At 38.6% G+C, this 20378-nt stretch overlaps 2 protein-coding genes across 2 annotated transcripts; both read right to left on the reverse strand.

Annotated features, from left to right (window-relative positions):
* Positions 1-10904: 10904 nt before the first annotated feature.
* Positions 10905-19257, reverse strand: LOC144636653 (uncharacterized). Its single transcript, XM_078495842.1, has 2 exons — positions 18665-19257; positions 10905-12204 (listed from the first exon to the last, which is right to left on the reverse strand). The coding sequence occupies exon 2, from the start codon at positions 12097-12099 to the stop codon at positions 11629-11631; it is 471 nt and encodes a 156-aa protein (XP_078351968.1). The 5' UTR covers positions 12100-12204; positions 18665-19257; the 3' UTR covers positions 10905-11628.
* On the reverse strand, positions 16833-18549 carry LOC144636004 (uncharacterized). Its single transcript, XM_078495141.1, has 2 exons — positions 18203-18549; positions 16833-18029 (listed from the first exon to the last, which is right to left on the reverse strand). Exons 1-2 carry the CDS (start codon positions 18432-18434, stop codon positions 17884-17886), a joined length of 378 nt encoding a protein of 125 aa, XP_078351267.1. The 5' UTR covers positions 18435-18549; the 3' UTR covers positions 16833-17883.
* Positions 19258-20378: the final 1121 nt, after the last annotated feature.

Raw genomic sequence — 20378 nt, forward strand, 5'->3', positions numbered from 1 at the left:
AAATTGTGGGCGGAGTCTTTCATCGCGAAAGTAAAAGACTACACGAAAGGTTTGCAAGCTTACAAACTTCACAGACTGACGAAGTTATGAGAATAATAATTGCGGGCCCAAGAGAGGCCCGCAACCCTAATCTTGACAGTGACCAGCGGATTGCGTTTTACGCGTGCGCGCCACGTTAATAAAGAGCGAACAGAAAACGGAAGTTGAAAATTTTGTTCTTCCACTAAGAACGATCGGAATGCGAAAAATGTGTCAATCACGACAGTTTGTCGTAACACCGGAAGAGAAAATCTGTTCTCCAAGAACGATTGTCACATAAGATCTAGGCTTCTGTCACATGGAAGATTGCAAACATTACAATTTGCAGACTTGTTTTACGGGTGTTGCTTTTGCGAAAATTTGCTCTGATTGTATCACACATAAACCATGGCAAAGCGAATGATTCCAACAACGGTTATTCTCGAGAAATTCGTTATAACACTGACAACATAGCGAGTTTATCGACCGAGTAAAATCACATCTCTATTCACACCGCGTGCTCGACTACAGTTCACTAAACTGTCAATCCGACAAAAAACAACTCTGACTGGTTCGCGGCCGGTTAGCGGCAATTAATTAAGCGTGATTTATCATTAATCGCGCCACGTTAATAAAAGGCGAGCACAACATAGCGAGTTTACCGACTGAAAAAAATCACATCTCAATTCACACCGCGTGCTCGATAACACTTCCCAAAAAGATAAAAAACATACATTCCTTGCGTGACGCGTTACTCGGGATAATTGTCTTTTGTCCATTTAATCATTTATTTATCGACACTGCCATCTAAAATTACGCACTCTCGTACCAGTATCTTTTCTAAGTGCGTCAAGGCCCGCACTTTCTAACCTGTGGTTACCACTAGTGTTAGTTACATAAACGTCACTTTAGAAATTTGTTATGAATTTATTTATTCCGTATTTCTTCGTTTTCGCCGAAAAATAGACTTAGCTGAAAGTGCTGAAAGCACAAAAAACTAAAATTTTAACTCAAGCGCGTACAAGGACTAAGCGTAAGTTTCTGCCATCAACATAATTCAAGTAAGCTTTCATCGCGACCAATTTGATGCAGTTTTAATTTCTTTCAATGTTTCAGAGTAAATGCTAAATGGAACGATATCCACGTTTTTAATATTTTTCCAGTCCAGTGAAAGCAGACCCGTGGTTGTGTTCCTTCTCATAGGTTTGTCTCTGTATTTTCGTTTTTTCTCTGGTTTCTTCGCTCCAACTGTGTTGGGCGGGAAAATTCATTTTTGTGATCCAGCCTCAGTAAATTTTCATAATTATCATTTACGAGAATCATATCCTCTGTTTGAACAATCAAGATAGACCAAAAGAAAACATTTAACTAAATTTGATTATTAGTCATTACGCGTGGTCGAGCATGGTTCGGCCATGTTGGGAAGCGGAAGTTTACCGATACAATAGTACATAGGTTTTTGACCAATACCAACCAGATCGCGCGTAGTATCTAATTTTAATTATAATACTTGTTAAATTACCAATCTACAACACGCTACATTACTTGCATACTGCAAACATCACTTACAAATTACAAAAGTAACCAAATGACATGCGCTATTATAGTTTAAGATGGTTTCTACCCACCATTCAAGCAATACAATAAAAAATACAGCTTACAAAAGCCTGCCAAAACTTTACCACTCAAGCTGACCCTGCGAGTCAGCTTCATTACCCTAGACAGCTTCAAGAAAGCAAACGTCCTCGATGAGCTGCACACCTGAGGGCGCGATATGGTCATGTGATACTGGTCAGCGGACACCTTACTTCGACAGCTGTCAATTGACCATAACATGGATGTCCAATGTCAAAGCCGACGTTAACCTTAACGTTCGTTGGCGTAGGATAAGATGACATTCTCCCACCCCCTCCCCCCCCCCTCCGCCTTCCCCCGCTCGGGTTGCCTTGTGACTTCTATTACGTGAGAGTCTGTAAGGGAGGGAGCGCTTACGCTCACTCGATAACAATTTTTTTTCGGCTTCATGGGTTTACCAAATTTCCTAACCCATGGTGCTGTGTAATTCAGCCACCAGCGGCACTGAGTTAAGTTGACGAACCGACGTAATATGCTCGCAGTGCTGTCTTCACAGCTAAGTCGTTCTTCTCTGTTAAGCGTGCTCCAGAAGTTACCACAAAGTTGTCTTTAACCCTCTGCAGCTTTCGAATTAATTGCGAAAAAATAAACGTTTGATGTTTGGATCAAATATTTTTTTTCTTTTTTAACAGATGTCTGATTTGCTCAATTTTGTCACGCGGGGGATTGGCTTACCCGGCAGAGTAATGAAACGGTTCCTTTTTTGTTAAAATCGGATGCCTGAAAAAATATCTTTAAGCCTGAAAAAAGACCAGTCAAACTGGTCGAAACGTCCATTACAAATCAGTTTAGAAGGAAAGGTAAAAAGGTTGAAGGAAACGAAAATCGGATGTCGCGGATATTACCAGTTGGCCTTAAAGGTGGCAAGTAGAAAGCCCATAAATAATATTGATCGAAAATCATTTCGTGAATTAACGCGCACCTAGCCAAGCTATGTAAATTTAATACTAAATATTAAGTTCGGCGTCATTAACCTCTACGTTTTTTTGTAACCATCAATTTCCACTGATTGAAATGAAAAAAAAGTCTTTCTTCCCTTTTACCAGGGCTGAATAGAAAGCCTCAACATCAAGACCTAGCTTCGACACCTATCCTACTAAAGGTTGGTTCTCATATGATCGCCCCGATCGTTTCTATTGCAGGCGATCGAAGCGATTGAAAGCGATCGAGTGGTTCTCATATGATCGTCCCGATCGCCTGGCATGAGCGAAAACCTACGAAAAAACAATTTGTTAGCCCTATAGATCCAATACATTGGCAGCCTTCAATGAAAGAGCAAAACTCTTGGCTCCCATATTCTCAGTTGTTGCAGTTTTACGGCGAAGAAGGAAAAAAGAAGCTAGCTAGAAGGATAGAACACGGGCGATCCAAGCAATCGTGATTGCCGCAATCCCCGCAGACGTTGGCGGTTGTCTGTGTAATGTTCCCATACATTCGCCCCGATCGCAAGTAAACCTTTTGAAATGAAGGGGCGAAAGAAACGATCAGGGCGATTATATGAGAGCTAGGCTTAAGCGAAACAGTGTGAAACGAAAAGAACCGGTACCGCACATAGGGATAAAAGTTGAAAAGAAAAAATAAACCTTCCGATCATGTATAGATCTTAAAGTAAAATATCCCTGTCTGACTACTAAATCTAGAAACAAAGATCATTTGCGTTTCTTACATCAGTTTTCAGCGGACATTTGTTGAAATCTAATTGTTCTTTCCAAGATATAGCTTAACCTCTTTTCGCTTGCAACGCATGATTGTTATACTGCACATAATAAATTGTATCCATTGTTTAACATTATTGTCAAAAACTGAGCGGCGAGATCTGTTACATAAATGTTTTTCATCGTTTCCGTAAATCAATTTCCAATAGGCAGTTTAAGATAGGCTACGGCGATGCGCTACTACGGCTGCCGGAAGTAATTTTCTCCAAATATAAGATACTGCGCATGTCAGTCAGTCACGTCCAGCCGTAGAGTGAAATCTGACTACGCGAGTCGGAGGTTTTGCCGTAGTGGTAGTACGTCGGATTTTATTCGCTTCTCTGTCCTTTTTCGACGGGTTTCTCAGTATTTTAAGAGTTCCAACGAATACTGTATCCTTTGAATTTAATTGTAGTCGAACAATTGTCGCGTTTGTCGCTCATAAGCTTTAAAAGTCTTATCCTGAATTTGACGAATTCGTTCGGTGCAAGTGTCGGTATGGACAAGAAAAGTACTCGTGTTGAGCGTGCGATTTTTTTGCCTTCACAGTTTAGTGGAGATGTACTATAGCTGTATAAGTAACCGCTACCATTTTGCTTCGGTGAGTACTGGTATATTTCAGTTCATAACTCGGTATTCTTTGCGATATTCGTATTTTTAAAATTAAACATTTTATCTATTTTAATTGTTGTTGTGTTGTTGTGTATTGCTGCTGTAGAAAGAATCTCTCTCTCAGAACTATTCTGTTAGTCCTAGCAAAGCAAACAACAACTATATATTTTTTGAGCGAAGCCATTCGGCTGTGGAAAACTAAATAAAAGTGTTATTCAACTCCTTTATTAGCCTATGTTTCTTTGTATTTCGCCTTGCTTTTACACTAAATTTGGCGGACTGCCGAGACGTACTCTCCCCAGACCTTTTCGGTTACGGTAGCCGTAGTAGCACCTCGCCGTAGCGTATCTTAAACTGCCTAATGTCCAACGTAATACGGTTATTATGTTGCACATGATCGATTTGATGCATTGTTTAACATATGATAAACGAGGAAAAGAGCATAATTCAGTTGCCATCGCGTCTAGGCACAAAATTAAAACATCACAAAAAACTTAAAAAAAAAACTTCGTTAAGAATAGAACAAAGATGCAATGGTTTTAATGGTGCATAATGGTTTAGAAGAAATATGCATAAGAAAGAAAAATGCTCCCACGAAACTGAGCAGTAAAATTGTGTTTATCATTAACGCGGGGCCGTTTATTGCTTTTTCTTCGATTGACTCAGCTCCTGACACGTAATTTGGCATGACTCTAGCATTAACAATGACTGCTCAAAGTGACTTACTTGACTTAAACCCTTTCGCTCCCCATGGAGCATAGGTCCACGGAAACCACTGCTCGCCATCGTGTTCTGTTTTGGGCTATCCTTTCGATCTGCCTCCAGGTGTAGCCTGCTTTGCTCGCCTCGTTATCTACCGTCCTCCTCCAGCTGTTTCTGGGACGGCCTCGGCTCCTCTTCCCCTGTGGGTTCCATCTCAGTGCCTGCTTGGTGACATTGCAGTTTGTTTTCCTGAGGGTGTGCCCAATCCAACCCCACTTTCGCCTTCTTATCTGGATGTTGATCTTTTCCTGCTCAGTTGTTGTCCAAAGCTCTTCATTTGTTATGACCTTTGGCCAGTGGATGCCCATGATGGATCTCAGGCATTTGTTGATAAAGGTCTGCAGTTTGGCGGAGTTCGCTTTTGTTACTCTCCACGTTTCAGAGCCGTAAAGGAGGACTGACTTTACGTTGGTATTAAATAACCGTAGTTTGGTCTTTCTGGAAATCACTTTTGATCTCCAAACAGGTGTCAAGATGGTGAATGCAGTTCTTGCCTTTCCGATCCTCACTCGTATGTCCTGATCAGATCCACCGTCCTTGCTGATGTTACTTCCAAGGTACGCAAAGTCCTCCACCTCGTCGATTTCATCCTCATCTAGTTCTATCCTATCTGCATTCTTGGTGTTAACCCTCATCACCTTCGTCTTGGATTTACTGATCCTAAGGCCCGTCTGCATTGAGATCTTTGCCAGTCTTGTCAGCTTGGATTGCATGCTCCTGTGGTTATGTGAAAGAAGGGCAATGTCTTCGGCGAAGTCAAGATCTTCTAACCGGGTCGTGAGTGTCCACTGTATGCCATCCTGATGTTTTTCTGTCGTCCTCTGCATTATCCAGTCGATGACAAGCAGGAACAAGAAGGGCGACAGCAAGCAACCCTGGCGCACTCCAGTGAGCATATCAAACAGTTCTGAAAGAACTCCGTTGTGGATGACTCTACAGGTGCACTTCTCATAGGTCTTCTGTATAAGAGTGATGTATTTCTCTGGGATTCCATAGTGGCGTAGCAGCTTCCACAACACTTCCCTATCAACGCTATCGAATGCCTTCTCATAGTCCACAAAGGTCGCATAAACAGGAGAATTCCACTCTAAAGACTGTTCCAAGATGATCCTCAGGGTAGCAATTTGATCTGTGCATGACCTATCTTTCCTGAACCCAGCCTGTTCTTCTCTCAACCGTTTGTCCACCTCTACTTTCAACCTCTCAAAGTATTAGTACATATTTTCCCGTCTAAGAGCCACTAGAACAGCTGTTTGTACGTTCAAGTTAAGATATAATTAATCTTGGGGAACAGAGGAAACATAATTAAAATACAAAATGTCTCGAAATTTTATTCTTCCGACAAGTGTTACAAGAAGTATGGAGTCCGATGAAGAGAATATGAGATGGAGAAAATGTGTGATGTTGTGAAAACGTTTTTTATGGTCAAATTCTAACCATTATTCGGGAAAATGGTGGGTTTTGTAACTGTCTCTCTAATTCAAATTTTACTGAAATAACCTTTACAAAAAATAGTCTTACACGAAACAGATGTAGGACGTTCGAGCACGAATCACTGGCATACTCATCAAATTTTTACCCACGTCGATCATCGCCCGTATTGCAAACTAACAAAAATATAAAGGCTTCTTTAGGGATCAAATAGCCGATTCTCTCCATGACGCGCGCCTGCAGGGAATCACGGTAGTTGTATTCATCGTTGTTAAGTTTCGCACATGGTTTAATAAATACAACTGCCATGATCCCCTGCAGGCGCGCGCCATAGAGGAAATCAGGCATTAGAGCTCACACAATGTCAATCTTTGTAAAAGTTATCACACTTCACCCAACTCTTCCAAAGTCAAATACTAAACACACTTTTTATTCTTACTTTGTTGTTTAACATGTTTTACTGCAGATACAATTAGTAAATATGATAGATCTGTGATTTTGTGCAAAGATTGAAGAGCAGTCCTTTTTAATCTTGAAAAAATGCAATAAGAAATATAATACCCGTTATCTGAATACGAGGCAGCAGACATCTTTGTGATGTTACGTGTATTTTAACTGGGTTTGTAGTTCTTAAAGTTTCATTAACTGAAGCATTTTAACACTTGACTAAACATGTACTATTCTAGTAATACAATATAATAATAATAATAATAATAATAATAATAATAATAATAATAATAATAATAACAATACCAATAATAATAATAATAATAATAATAATAATAACTTTATTATCGTGTCAAAACTGTAGTAGCTGAGGGGAAAAGTCCCCTCTACTAATTGTGGACACCTAACCTGCCACACTAAAAACGAAATTAATATATATAAAATAGAAAATATTTATAATCAATGTTTGCTTTTAAGTTGACAATATCACAACTTCGTATTCCTTTCAATTGTGTACTGTTAAAATGTCATGTTCTGCAAAACTAAATACTAAACCCGTGGCGGACCTTGTGGAGAGGCCCAGGGGGCCCGGCCCCTTCATTATTTTTGGTAAAATGTATTTTTAATAACTTCCCAAGCTTAAACTATTGAAGGTTTTCACACACGCACACATAAAAATGCCCCTCCGTCCCCCTCTGGACCCCCCTTTGTAAACAGGTGCTATTATAAAGGTATATATTCTGAATTCCAGACACTGTTCGACACGCACATGTCTGTGATACCAGTCACTTGTTCACCGTCTCAGCTTTATTTTTCGTGTTGTCTTCCTCTTTTGTTGACACAGCGATGTCACTCTTAATAATAATAATAATAATAATAATAATAATAATAATAATAATAATAATAATAATAATAATAATAACAATAATAACAACTTTATTAACGTGTCAAATCTGTAGTAGCTGAGGGGAAAAGTCCCCTCTACTAATTGTGGACACCTAACCTGCCTAACTAAAAAACGTAATTAATATATATAAAATAGAAATTATTTATATACATTTAAAAAAACCTATTCTGGATGTTACGGAGGTGGGGGCGGAATCCCACCCCCGGTCTGAAAAGATCCAAAAAAGCCCGGTCTGAATAGTGTTAAATTAAAAAATCGAGCTCGTCTCTTCGGGCAAGTTATTTGAAAGGTGGTAATAGCTGTCTTTTGTTTTTACATTTACGTGTAACATTTCTGATGATGGACTTTTTTTGGTGGAATTTATTCGTCAATTAAGGATGGGACACGTCGATCGCATACTTAATTTTTCTTTCAAAGGAAAAATGTATGCTTACCTTGTGCTCCTATGCCACCGTAGTGTTCATTCCACAAAAAACATGGGTAGTACGAATAGCAATACCATGGTGGAAAAAACAGTGCATAACAAGTGTAGTGTTGTCGTTTACTTTTTTTACTTTTTCCTGTAGATATAGAGGGCTTTTTTTCTAAAAACAACAGGTACAGGTAACAATAAACAAAACGAAAAAAACGTTTTCACAATTTGTAGCTCTGGCACAATTTTTGTTAATCCACATGAACATGTGCAGCATAAGTTCTGTCTATGACATTGCGTCATTAGCAGATCGTAAAGAAAAGGGCGCCAAGTTCCCGGTGATGTGGTCTGGTCTTTGCCCGTTGTACCGTTTTACTGTCGAAATGCTCGGAGATATTAACTATGTTACAACCTACTTCACAATCAAGGGTAAATAAAGTATTCACTTCACTTCACTGCACTTCACTTTACTTAACTTAACTTCACCTAAGCCTACCAAACGTACAGTGTGAGACGAGAAGGACCACAGAAAGGGTAAGAAGTCGAACACAGGAAAATAAACTTTTGCTCAAGTGAAGATTTTAGAGCAAAATATTTACAATATTGACTAAAAACGATCATCGATGGAGTTTCTTACCTCACTTTTCTGTCAACAGTTGTTTCGATCCAAACTGATCTTTCACTGGTATAGCTTGAACTGTTTGCGTTTATAACAATACACTTTTAAAAAGTATTTTGCCTCATAATTGCTCCTTATTTGCAAATACAGACCAACGTGTGCTCATTGTTTAACATATGGTCAAAATGCGAACTCTGTTACAGTATTGTTCTTGACTTGTTGCGTAATTCAATTTTCCATCGTCCAACGTATCACGTTTATTATGTTGCACATAATTCGTTTGATGCATTGTTTAACATATGGTCAAAAAGGGGTGAGCTTTGTTACAAAAGTGGTTTTCATCTGTTGGGAAATTCAATTTTCCATCGTCCAATGTATCACTATTATTATGTTGCTCATAATCAAGTTGATGCATTGTTAACCTCTGGTAAACTAGGGGCAAGAGTGTAATATAGTTGCCTTCGCTTTTTGTACACGGGATTAAGTCACCACATAACATTTAAAAAAAAAACTGCGTAAAGAAGAGACATGATTGTTTCCATTACAAGAAACAAGCATTATAGAATGTAAGAAATTGATGGTGCAAATTTAAGAGAAAGAAAAAAATGCTCTCACAAACATGAGCAGTAAAATGTTGTCGTTCATTAACGTGGGGACGTTGCATGATTCTTTTTTCTATCAGTGACTCATGCAACTCCTTCGATGTAATTTGGCACGACACTAGCACTGACAATCAGTATGCATATTACTTCATCTCGGAGTCCCAACAGTAGTTTGTAAAGAAGTTCATACGTTGAAATTAAGTTCTAATTTATTTAAAGCGAACGGTGGAAACAGAATTAAGAGACAAAATTTCTCGACATTATCATTCTCCCGACAGGTGTTACGAGAAAAGTATAGATTACCGTACCGGAGATTGTTAGCTGCCGTTAGCACCTTTGTAAACGGAACAAAATTGAATTTAAGTCTTTTCAATAAAGGTGGGTTCTGTAACTATCTCTCTAATTCAAATTCCGCTAGAATGGCATCCACAGCAAAGCCCTGTAAAGTGATCTTCCCTTTATCTAGCTTAAGCTCTTTGCGCTTATAACAATGAGATTTAGAGGAGTATTTTGTTTCAAAATTGCACCTTCACTTGTAAATAAAGCCGGACGCATGGTTGTTATACTGCACACGATACATTTGATCCATTGTATGACATATGGTCAATAACTGGCGAGATTTGTTTTTTTACCTCTTGCGTAAATGAATTTTCAATCGTCCGCGTATTATTACGGTTATTATATTGCACATGATCTATTTGATGCATTGTTTAACATATGGTAAACAAGGAGCAAGAGCGTAACCCTGTTGTCATTGCTTTTAGCAAAGAATTAAATGATCACATGAACCTTCCTTTTTTTCAAAACTGCCTTTATGGTGAAAAAAAGGGACATTGGTTTTAATTAAAAGAAATGTGTATTAGAATGTAGGAAATTGATGATGCGAATGTAAGAGAAAGAAAAAAAAAAGCTCCCACAAACCTGAGGAGTAAAATATTCACTAGCATTGACAATAAGTGCTCATCTCGGTTCCAAGATTACAAGAGCAGCTTCTTGGACGTTCGAGTTAATCCAAATTCCGCGAGTTGACTTTCACAACAAAGGCATGTCACGATTTGTCGGCTTTCGAGCACGGGTAACGCTCATGGTTATATTTTGTATGCGTCGATCATCAGCAGTATTGCAAACGAGCAATAATAATTTGTACATGAGGGCAAGGCTAAAAGTGCAGCTTTCCGTTTATTTACCTGTTTTACAGTGTTTCCATTCTGTTATAAGGGCGACTAAATTATTAAAAGTATATATACGGTGGCCCATAGATGTAAGATAAAACCAGGAGCCATAATCTGGGACGGAGACCGTAAACGCGTGCCATTTCAGTATTGGGGGTTGTCCACATGATAAGGGACAATTTTGCTATTTTTAGCACAAATTGCACCATGGCGTGTGGTACGCGCGCTACTGCTGCGAGGATAATTGCGTGGATGTCGCGCAGAGAAAAACAGACAAAATAGCGTCCAAAACTACCTCTTCAAGTGAAGCAGATATTGGATTTCCTTCATCTGTTTTTACCCCTCAGTTACATCAAGCCTTCCTTGAGAACTTCCTTGAAAGTGATCATGAAAGTGAGGCTGATTCAAGTGGATCAAATGTCTGCAATGGCATTTTTCGTGAACAGCCTTAAAATGCGTACGAGGATGAGCTAGACATTTTACTTACTCGTTTTAGAGCTCAGCAATAAGGAGAAGTAAAGCATAAAAAGAGGGATAAAAACAGAGACAATGCTTTTTTTTCGAAGTACGACTGTATACATAATGCCGTTCTTTCTTCGATGCTTTAATTTGTTTTACAGCAGTCTCGCAAGTTATAATAGCTAGGATTTCATTACATCAAGCTTTATACAGATACTGAGTGATGGAGTCGTAGTAGGAGTAGTTAAGGAATATCTTAACATGTTTCTTAGACCCCATTCAAGTTCCTTATCTGACTAATGCTGCTCCGAAATATTTCTTCTAGTCCCCTGTATTTTAATTTTCAATTTATGCGATGCTACTTGTTGTGATTTCGGGTCCGTGGATTTACGAACAAACATTGTGAGAACAAACCCAGATCAACACAAGGATTTTATTCTCTACACACGAGGAGCAGGCACGTAGTGCGCATGTACATAGGTCTGCAGATCATGCTCAGAAATGGCATTACAAACTATAACATCCTCCTCCTTCTAAAAAAAAATGCAAAAAGAACAGTACTAGACAGGGTACTTAAGTAAAGGAATAAAGAAAAATAAACTGAAAATGTTATCATATTGTCAAGTGTTCATTGTCCGAACGAGTGTCTTCAATCAGCAGTAAACAGAAACACAACAGGGCTAAAATGTTCACACCACATTTCAGTTTATAGGTTCAACTTGTCAGGTGGTTTGACCATTCTGAAGGAGCGACGAAGTGGAATCTCTCTGGACACATGCTCTGCTGGTGATGTGAGGCAAGGTGTGCTGGGGGTTATTAAAGTAAGCTGTTCACTGGTTGAGATGATTCCGCTTTGTTTCAGCTTTGTTGAGCACTGGGTGCTGTGGTGCAGCCTATATCTGGTGAAACTGGTTCAGGTTCTGCTATGCCTGTGTTGCTGTTGCCTTGTGTTTTGACCTCCTCTCCAGTAGGGCGAATGTGGCGGCGGTTTCGCCTGAAGGTACTACCGTTTGCCATGGCAACAACATATGTGCGAGGGGTTTGTACAGTGCGCTTGATTACACCAGGATCCCATTTGTGGCTGTGTGGGTTTCGTACACGAACTGGTTCATCAGGGTGTAAGGCAGGAAGGATCTTTGAGGTTTTGTCATACTGTGACTTCTGCTGGTCCTGCCTTGTTTGAAGTTTGTCATTTAAGTCACCATCTGCTGACAAGGAAAGGCTGGGCTTAGAAACTGCTGAGAGGTTAGTTTGATACATTCTTGAGTTCAACAGTTCTGCTGGAGATGGGATGTTATGATCAAGCGGTGTGCTTCGCATGCATAGCATGGCAAGATGAGGTTCTGCACAAGATTCTTTGCATTTTTGTAGGAGGTTCTTTACAGTTTGAACAGTTCTTTCAATGAAGCCATTAGCTTGAGTGGGGAGTATGGACTTGTCGTAACCATAGTTAGTAGAGGGGACTGGTTAGGAAAACCGGCACACTTCAAAGGGCAAAACAATAGCGCGGCCGCCGATGTTGAACCGACCCGTCATGTGACTCCGACCGTGCACAGTTTCATTCAAGATGGCGGACAGTGCAGCCGATTTGTTTGTTTTGGGAGAAGACTCAGAGACAATTATAGGAATTGTAAAGGAGATGAAGATATAGAAGAGCAAATTTCGGTCGCAGTTGGTAATGTAAGTATAAAGATTGTAATTTTGAGCCGTACTTTTGCACTGCCAAGCTTAAATTTGTTTCACTTTGACTGCACGATCGCGACTCGTATAACTTGTGTCAACAAACGGAATTCAAGCAACTCTTGCCTAAAATCTAAGCCTATTTATTGCCTTTTCGTCGACATAAATTTTCTCTGGGATCCCTATGAATCAAGAAATGCTTAAATGAAATCTTGGTGTCGAAGTTCAAGCGGTCTGGGTAATAGCAACATGTTTATATTCGGTTCGAGTGTTAAAATTTGTAGCAGATAATTTCTTTACGATACTCCAATGATTCGCGGAAAGCTTTCCAGAAAATCCAGCTGCTAAATTTTATGTTCTTCGCGAAAAGTTATCAATGTAATCGTTTTTGGTGATATTTTTGTAGGTTGAGCACCACGGAATTGTTTGCAATGACTGTGGAAAAAAGTATAAAACAAGAGGAAGTTACGAGAGACACAAGGCTGCAAAACACAACAGCGAACAGCAGCAACATTTAAGCCCGAACCTTCTTGCAATGTGTTAGAAAGTAAAATGTTTGCTGCATATTTAAGGAATGAGTTGAGCAGATATTTGTACCAACAGCTTGAAGAAGGGGGCAATTAGTTTTCACAAGGCAATTATTGATAGTGACATCATTGCCAACTATAACTCAATTATATCAAGTGCAGAACTTGAACCAGACTGCCATGTTTGCAAGAATGTCTTGCATGGAATTGTGAGCTTGTATGTATTTGTGCGCTCGTTCGCTTTTGTCAAGGCCGGATATAGTTCATCGCTATAAGATCAAGGCAAAGCATACTAAAGCGAAGGCGCTTCGCAAGGAAATCAGTAGAAGTTGTAACGAGAACGAACAACAAAGAGGTGACTGAGACTGTTGTTAATGCATATTGTTTTAATAATAATAAATAATAATAATAATAATAATAAAAGCTTTTATTTATACACGATAAATGTTTTGCAGCATAGCTGATGTGGTCGTGTTTACAAATAACTATTAAAGGTAACTAAATCCATAAATAACAGATAAAGACTACAAACTAAGCATTCCAAACAAAGGCGGGCCTCGTTATTCAAAGAATTCCATAATGTGGCCCCTTCATAAATAATCGACTTTTTGAGAAAGTCAGTCTTTGGTCTTGGTACTGACAAGCAATTTTTACTTCTAAGATTGTAATTAGTCTTCTGCTCCGTCCACAAGTGTTGTAATTGAACCGGAGCACCACCAGATAAACATTTGCAGACAAAACAAAATACCCTGCGGATGTACATTTGCCTCAATGGTATCCACTTTGCTTGACGCAGTACGTCTTCTGAAGTGGTGAACCAGTCTAAGCCGAAAATTATCTTGGCGGCACGCACATGGATTTTTTCTAAGTCACTAAAAAGTGTTGAGCCACACGACCCCCAGACTATCATACCGTACATTACAGACGGTAAACATAGCCAGAAATTCCGAACCACGACCGAACCGCGACCCCCCACGAAGCGTGACAATTGTGTTTGCATGTGCTCTCAGGTTTCTAAAAGAAAAATATATAGATATCGTATTTCAGTCGATCGCTGCAAAGACCGAGGTGCTTGAATTTCACTGTTCCGATAAAAATTTCTTCAGTTGTGGTGATAGTTTTGAATTGGAAAGGGTTTTGTAGCTTAGCGAAGTAAATTTCTTTCGGCTTTTTCCACTTGAAAATTTTACGAATGCTAACAAGGATCCGCCATACTAACCTTTGTATATTATGTCTTGTTTATGCAAACCACTGATCTTTGCTTTGGGTTGCTCTCTCTTGCTGAAGATTAGAATCTCCATTCCAATGCAGAACTTGAAGACCACATCCAATACTTTAGTTTTCGATAATTTTTGGTTCTCTTCGAGTTGAATTCATTGCGGTTTTTGCTTTATAAAACTCCCGAAATCTCGCAAAAATTGTCCGTCTTTGACTGCACACTTTCAAAATCGCTCGGATGAAACTCTTGACGAACGCGAGCTGTTTTATTCACCGTATCTGTTGTTTTCATCACAAAATCTAGCCACCATTTTGAAAAATAGGGCCCCAATGGGTCCATGTGTTTTGCTGCTAGAGCAAAGTCTTAGGGAACATGTTGATGAAAGACAAGTGAGTCGAGATTGAAATCCAACGTCTTTTATTGTCTGTCACTTGTGTGCAGGTTAATAATTGCACTATATTGTAGTCACTTTGTGTTAATTCAATCCTGATAATTTTACTGATCAATGTTATGTTGAAATCAAAGACAGCAAACATAATTTAATTACTAGTAAGTTAACGTAATGTCTGACATGATTGTCTCTTTGATAAAAAACAGTAACTCTTAACATTATAAAAAAATCTCAATGAACTCAATGTGATTCTTTTAGTGGCGTTATCTCACTGGTTACCGTTAGTTGTATTTGGAATCATTGTCACAATGGAAGCGTTTTAACAACAACGAAAAAGACAGAATCTATTGACCTTATAAGAACTCAATGTGATATATTTATTAGTGACAAGACAGTGGTTCTTTAACCACTTTCACCCAAATTAAACACTGGAACAACTAACTCTTAACAAACTTGTGTCACCCTGAGTTAAATATGCAAAATTCAGAAATTATAAATAATCGCACGCGCACCGGCGTACAACAACAGAAAGACGGCGTTGAACGTAACGCAAAGTTCATTTTGAAAGCGAAAGTTTACAAATAATTATTATCATTCGTCAGTCATCCCTTCACGCATGAACACTCGTCGAATTTCAGTGTCTTCACAACAAGATCGGAAGATCGATAAGGACCAATTTTTGATTCTGCGAAAGTTCGTTTTCTTAAAGTTTTAGAAATTTGTGAAGTTGGAGGATTCACTGAGGACTGCGTAGCCGAAGATGCAGTGGCTCGCTGGACATCAAATTCTATTTTTCACGGCGTTTAATTAATCTTCACAAAATAAACATGTGGCGCCAGCGCGTCTGGCAGTCAAAAATTCATTTTTCAAAAAACTTTCCTTTTCCAGCTATTTTAGCGGGGCTTATACTATAGTACCTACCTGTCAGTCGTAGAAAAGCTGAAATTTAAGGATGAACTGTTTATTAAATGAAGACCGTATTATTTTTTAATAACTAGTAAACAAACTGGTCGCCACGCATTTAAACACGAACTGACGAATGTTGCATCTGATGCAGTGAATCTGGTGAATGAGAACTTCCTTTAATATTTCTTTGTTTTCGACGGTGTGCACCACTGAATAAGTTTCTTTCCCATTGTGATGTTACTAGTATTAATTCGTTTCTAGCTGTCTTTTATATAGCTCGAATACAGCTACAATTAGCGATGCAGCCTACCAGCATGGTATATTCCTTTCCAGCTGTCTTTGCGTGACAAGTTACACGTTCATACATTTTATTTTAAAATATGAAGTTCAGAGTTAATACAGTACTAGTATGCTGTAGACAGTGTAGACAAGGTGAGGGTAAGTTTATTTTCAAAGCGAAAGTTTACAAACTGTGCACTAACCGGTCCTTTGGAGAAAATATTTATGACCTTCGGCGAGGTTCCAAGTCTTCGCTCTTTTCGTAAATGATGAAAACTGCAGAATAATTTTCTCATAAAACTGGAGTGGTCGCGCCACAGTTTGTTTTCTTTCCCAATGCGATATACTTTTAAATCGGTTTTCTGTTTTCCAACGTGTCCAACGTGGTTTGCGTTCGAATACTTTGGCCCGTAACTTCGAATGCGATCAGCGCTACGGTTCATTGGTTTCGATTTTGTTTGTTCATGGATTTGATTGACATCGGTAGTTCAGATTTCTCCTCTGTTACGGCACTTACACCTTACGGCACTTACGGCACAAACTTCAGCTCTCAATGTGTTTTGCTTGCAGCCATTGCGGCTGCAGCAAAACACAAAAATAGTTCAAGCTGTTCTCCAGGCTCTTTTCGGCGTTTTTAGGGAAGAGTTAGAGCCTGGGACTTGAATCCCCCTGAGGGTTTTCGTGCTGCGTGACATATCGGTCACGGATCGAAAATGATTTTCGATCTGATTTACGGCGGCTCAAAACCGCTTGGAAAGGCTCCTCATTGTACGAAATCGGACCGGAGAAAACAGAAACGTATCAGTAGAGTTTCTACAGAGCTTATTTCAGGGAAATCTTCTTAGACAAATGATAATATTTGCCAGATAATCTTTATTTTCTCGGCTGAAAGTTGGCTTGTCAGCGCCGGCGCTGGCGTGACTTGTTTTCTTGACAGCCGTGAGCCAATCAGCGCATTGGATATAATGACGTATGTCACGCCTGCTATGGTTCGGAATTTCTGGCTATGATTACTTTAAAATAAAAGTCTACTCTCGCAGGAATTGGCAAAAAATACAATGATCTCAAAAGGTTCAGTTTCTGGGTGAAACGTTTACACAGTTCTTTGACATGAATGTTCCATTTGAGTGCACTGTCTATTTGGACACCTAGACACCTTGCTGAAGTGACTTGCCTGATGTTATTTTCCCCAAGCTTAATGTTTTTGTTTTTATTTGATGAGTACCCCTATTCACAGTACATGTACATGTTACCTGTGAGAACAATTTTAATTTTCATGCTTATATCAGAACTATGAACTCTTAAAGGTCAAATTATACTCCTTGTCATTTACTCTAAATAATTGTAATCAAACTTTTATTCCATTTTTATGTTATAAAAAAAAAACTCAATTTGAAAATTGAAATGCCAGCTATCACTTTTTACTCGTAACCCTGGAGTGGCTCTGCAAGAGGGATGCTTTACATTTTTACCTGATCACTAAACAATAAAGACCCATGATCAATATTTTTTTTCAGTAATAGCAGGAAAATGTATTTGTACTTTCAATAAACCGTCCCATTAGTAAAGTCTCATTGCCTGATAGGTGAAACAGATGCATTGATTGTGCAAGGAGAAACTTGAATTTGAACAATCTTGGGACTTTGAAGAGTCAAAATAAACAATTTTTTTCCTATTGCAAAAAGCACTACAAAATTTCTTCCACAACCATGACATGAGTTACTGGTAACTCTGTTCCTATATTACATAATGTACACTAGATGGCATGCGGTTGATGGCCTACTTCAAAAGGCCAAAGAGGCAGTTAAGTTTTTACCTTATCCCAACATTAAAGCCCAATGATCAACATAAAAATTCTCCTTAGTGTTATCTATGCATTTCTTGCAATAAATTTAGGAGAATTAATTTCAACTTTCAATACACATACCAAATATCATTGTCATTTCAAGGAGAAATTTGATTTTGATCAATCTTAGGACTTTAAGGGTTGTATGAAATTTGAACTAAAAGCAAAAACCTGTTCTTGTATAAATAAGCAAAATGAAATTTCTTTCTTCAACTGTGAGCTATAATACATAATGTACAGTTCATGCCTTGTGGTAAAAGGCCTACTATGAATGGCCAAATAAAATAACTGCTATATGAAAGTACTCGGGTCTTGGCTCTGGCTTTGCAGTCTCGTGGCTTTTTCTCGGCATGTTCAACTTTGGAATGGCGCCAAATCGAAGTTTCTTCTTTGTCATTTTTTTCGAATGAACTGCAACGTAAATCAAAAGACAGATATTGTAAACACACTCACAATGGAGCCATGGTTGTAGTAACCAAAACACGGTAATCGAACTGTAGATTCGCCACGAATTGACCAGAATCAACAAAATCAATGGAAGCTTCGACAACAAATGTTCAAAGTACTTCGGAGTCAAGACTTACATATTTCGATGTCTTCGGCTTCGAAGTGTTTCTCACAGGTAAACACCCGATCGTTGACCAGTAAAGCTTTGAAGTCATGGTCGCTTTCCCTTGTCCTGGTGATTTCAGCGAGCCAGTCTTCTCTCCACTTCTTGTGGGCCTCATCTTTCGTTGCAGGCAGCTTCCAAATTCCGATACCTTTTATCCTTCTGCACGATCCGCAACCGAACACAGAACAGTTATCGCCGGGCATAACTATCTTGACAAACTAAACTTTGAAATCATACAAATTTGAACTTCTTAAACTGTAAATTTGACCTAATATCTAACGATTTGTTTCTCTATCCGCTCGCATATCCATCCGCCATCTTGTTTTGTTGATTTCTGTGTGTACGGTCAGGATCACGTGACCACGCGAAAAACGTAACAAAGAGTTGCTTCTTTGATGTTTGCCGGTTTTCCTAACCAGTCACCTCTACCAACTATGTCGTAACATGATCGAAACCATATGTGCTTCTGAATTCCTGAAAGTGGGAAGATGTGAACTGTGTGTCATTTCCTGTGACAAGTTTACTTGGGATTCCATGCCCTTCAAATATGGCTTTCAAATGAGCAACAGTTGTGTCTGATCGCATGTTGTCCAATTTCCTCACCAATGGAAACTTACAGTACAGTATTTTACGACTGATAAAATCGTAAAGGAATAAATTCCCTAGCCCTTTAACTAAAGAAATCTGTTTTTGTTGCCGTTAAAAATTGTTGTTTTTTAGAATCTTTCCGTCTCTTCCCTTAGTTTTCTTCCCTTCCTTTTATTATGATCTGGCTGACTGCCAAAAAAAATTTTTTTTTTTTTTTTTATTATTATTAGTGAACGCTTTATTACTGTTTTATTACGATCCCAGCTAACAGATCTTAGATATTTTATATCTCTTACTGTCCCTTCCAAAACGTGTCAGGCTGATTGAAATGTAAAGCTCTATAGGAGACTGGGAGCGAGAACACCAGGTGGCCGCAGCATTTTACAATCTCTGATTCATTGTTTACTACGTTTGTGTGGTAACACTAGTCCCAAATATGTCCATGCAAACGTTTTGAGAGGAATTTGTCCGAGCAAGAGTGGCTTTGAGCAAAACTGCGGTCGGCGATGCAAAGAACATCCACGCTTCTATTACACATAATAATAATAATAATAATAATAATAATAATAATAATAATAATAATAATAATAATAAAAAAAAATAATAATAATAATAATAATAATAATAATTTAATAATTTATATAGCGCTTTTTACATGTGCTGATCAAAAGCGCTTTACAATAATTTCATTTAAAACAATAAAAAGTATACATATACACAAAACAACTAAAACCTAAAGGCAAAATACAGTAAAAATTTAAAAAGATACATTAAAATGCTGATCTAAATAAAAATGTCTTAAGTTTACTTTTAAAAACACCAAGTGTCGTAATAATACGCAGGTCGGCCGGCAAACTGTTCCATAAAGCCGGTGCAGATGAAGTGAAGGACCTGCCGCCAAGTGTTGGGCGCATTGTCTCCCGTGGAACTTCTAATAATAGGCTACTATTTGAGCGTAACGAGTATGAGCTCGTTTGCTTAACTTTCACCAAATCACTAAGATAAGATGGCGCAAGACCATAAATTGATTTAAAGGTAAGAATTAAAATCTTAGACTTAATTCGATGAGCAACGGGAAGCCAATGAAGCTCGTAGAGGGCTGGATAGAGGGCCATGTTTCGTTGCGATGTAACAGTCACGCTAGATTCATCAGATTGGAATCGTGTACAAACGTATAGCTGAAGGAAAAAGCTATTAGTTTTGAGGTTACCTAGAATTCATTGATGACTGTGAAGACCGGAACAGACATTCTAAAGCCAGGTAATAGGGCTTGAGATGTTATATTATGCGAATTTATCCAAAGACTTTGTAAATACGAGGATGTTCGTTACTTTTAAATTTTGAAAATTTCCTGAATTTTAAGCAGTTGTCAACTTTGCAGACTTGGAGTGCAGACAAATTTTATTTTTGTTTTTATAAAAAGTATAATTTAAAGATGCTGTTCATGTAATTAAGCAGTCTCAAGCAGGTACCACATTTTTTTCAAATTTGCCTTCAAAGGTTGGGCTATTTCCATGTTTCGTTCAAAGCTGGATTAGGCGGGTCGAAAATCTTCTTTT

The sequence above is a fragment of the Oculina patagonica genome, chromosome 13, assembly GCF_052425735.1.
Source record: "Oculina patagonica isolate OP01 chromosome 13, crgOcupat, whole genome shotgun sequence".
Lineage (NCBI taxonomy): Eukaryota > Metazoa > Cnidaria > Anthozoa > Scleractinia > Oculinidae > Oculina > Oculina patagonica.

Bases quoted from the DNA above. Each gene is read 5' to 3' on its own strand.
- LOC144636653 (XM_078495842.1), bottom strand. From the start codon at position 12,099: ATGCTATGCATGCGAAGCACACCGCTTGATCATAACATCCCATCTCCA.
- LOC144636004 (XM_078495141.1), bottom strand. From the start codon at position 18,434: ATGCCCGGCGATAACTGTTCTGTGTTCGGTTGCGGATCGTGCAGAAGG. The intron at 18,030-18,202 runs GTAAGTCTTGAC...TTTACGTTGCAG, and splicing joins AGCCGAAGACATCGAAATAT to TTCATTCGAAAAAAATGACA.